The sequence below is a fragment of the Solanum dulcamara genome, chromosome 2 (assembly GCF_947179165.1).
Source record: "Solanum dulcamara chromosome 2, daSolDulc1.2, whole genome shotgun sequence".
NCBI lineage: Eukaryota > Viridiplantae > Streptophyta > Magnoliopsida > Solanales > Solanaceae > Solanum > Solanum dulcamara.
The window spans coordinates 20,439,231-20,441,027 of NC_077238.1; the positions used below are offsets into that span (position 1 = coordinate 20,439,231).

The window sequence follows — 1,797 nt, forward strand, 5'->3', positions numbered from 1 at the left end:
ATGCGCGATCCGAATTTAGTCGGGACTCCACGAACTCCGGACACTGAATGAAAAATAAAAAAAAATTAAACATAACCTGAAAATATAGGCTAATTTTGATTATAAAGTTGGATCAAAATGATTAAAAAAATATAAAAATTTATATATATTGTTTTACTAGTGGGTGGGACACCACTAATTAGGATTGTGGTGGAGTGGTAAATATTTTTCATCTCTAACCACATGTCTTGGGTTTGAGTCTTTTTGAGTACGGTGATACATTTGTTATGGAGCATTGTACCCTCCGATATTTAATTGACGATACCGAATACTGAGGGGAAAATCATAAAAAAAAAAAAAAAAAAAAATTAGTTGGACATCACATTACTATTATGGCCCCAAAACGCATAAACGCAAACAACATGAAGCACCGCATGCATCTTCTTAACCATAATATAATATATCTATCCATTTTTCTTCCTCAATATACCTCTACCCCCTACATTGTTCTCTTCTCGGACCCCGCCGGAATTTTGCCGGAATCCATTTTTTCCGGTAGAGAACTAACAATCAGAATACATATAGCTTTTTTTCATTTTTGCCATAATTATTGTATATAGTGAATCGATGAAAGAAATTAGTGTTTCATCATCATCCATGATGATATCCAAATACATATTTTTTGGTGTTCTAATAACAATACCCATTCTCCTTTTTCTCTCTCATCAGAACTCATCCTCCTCCGCCCTCATCTCCACCACAACAACATCAAATTCTGATTCGGATCTCAAAATCCGACCCGGATACTCTACCTACGATTTGTACATAAAGAAACAGCTAAACAAGACACTCAATCCCAAACTTCGAAAAATCTGGACGACTCGTGATTGGGATAGGAAAATTGAAGTTTTCACAAAATTCTTCGCCGAATTCAGAAATGGTAATTTACTCTCAGATTCATCGAAGGTACTCTGCATTGGTGCCCGTATGGGTCAGGAAGTGGAAGCACTGAAACGGGTCGGGGTTTCGGATTCAGTCGGAATGGATCTGGTACCTTATCCACCATTGGTGGTGAAGGGAGATTTCCATAATCAGCCGTTCGATGATGAGACGTTTGATCTGGAATTCTCTAATGTGTTCGATCACGCACTTTTTCCGGAGAAGTTTGTATCGGAGATCGAACGGACTTTGAAGTCCGGCGGGTTTTGTGTGTTACACGTGGCGTTATCTAAACGAGCAGATAAGTATTCGGCGAATGATTTGTACAGTGTTGAACCGTTGAAGAAGCTGTTTAAGCGGTCTGAGTTGGTTCATACTCGAACCGTTGATGGGTTCGGTTTGGATACGGAAGTTGTTTTCAGGAAAAACAGATGATTGAACCGGTTTTTTAAAATGTTTTAACTTTTTAATTTTTTATTTATATTCCAGGTTGGACTAATGCTGGATAATAATTTATTTTTTGAATTTTAGTAATTGTACTGTTTGTAGAGTCAATATACGTAACTTTTATTCTTTGAACGATAAGTTTGTGCCAAACTTTCTGTTTATTGGCATGTCGCTTTTATCATTACTTCTATTTATTTATTTTAAGTATATAAAAAATAAGGGAAAAGAGAATAATATACTTATTAATTATATAATTTAGAGTTGATATGTTTTTTATTATAAAAATGGCTCACATGTGATATCTTTACGCATATATCTTTATTTGTGCAATAATAAAGTATATGTAAGTCATTTTTAATAAGTTATACATCAATTCTAATTTAAAATTTTTAGACTTGAGAGGTATATGAGACTTTTTTTTCAAAAAGTCTG

General features: G+C 34.5%; 1 protein-coding gene across 1 annotated transcript; it reads left to right on the forward strand.

The window, feature by feature from the left end:
- Positions 1-340: 340 nt before the first annotated feature.
- On the forward strand, positions 341-1,515 carry LOC129875822 (uncharacterized). The gene has a single exon (XM_055951053.1). The coding sequence runs from the start codon at positions 607-609 to the stop codon at positions 1,351-1,353; it is 747 nt and encodes a 248-aa protein (XP_055807028.1). The 5' UTR covers positions 341-606; the 3' UTR covers positions 1,354-1,515.
- The last annotated feature ends 282 nt before the right edge of the window (positions 1,516-1,797 follow it).

What these genes read in the sequence shown, in the direction of transcription:
- LOC129875822 (XM_055951053.1), top strand. Translation starts at nt 607, where the DNA reads ATGAAAGAAATTAGTGTTTCATCATCATCCATGATGATATCCAAATAC.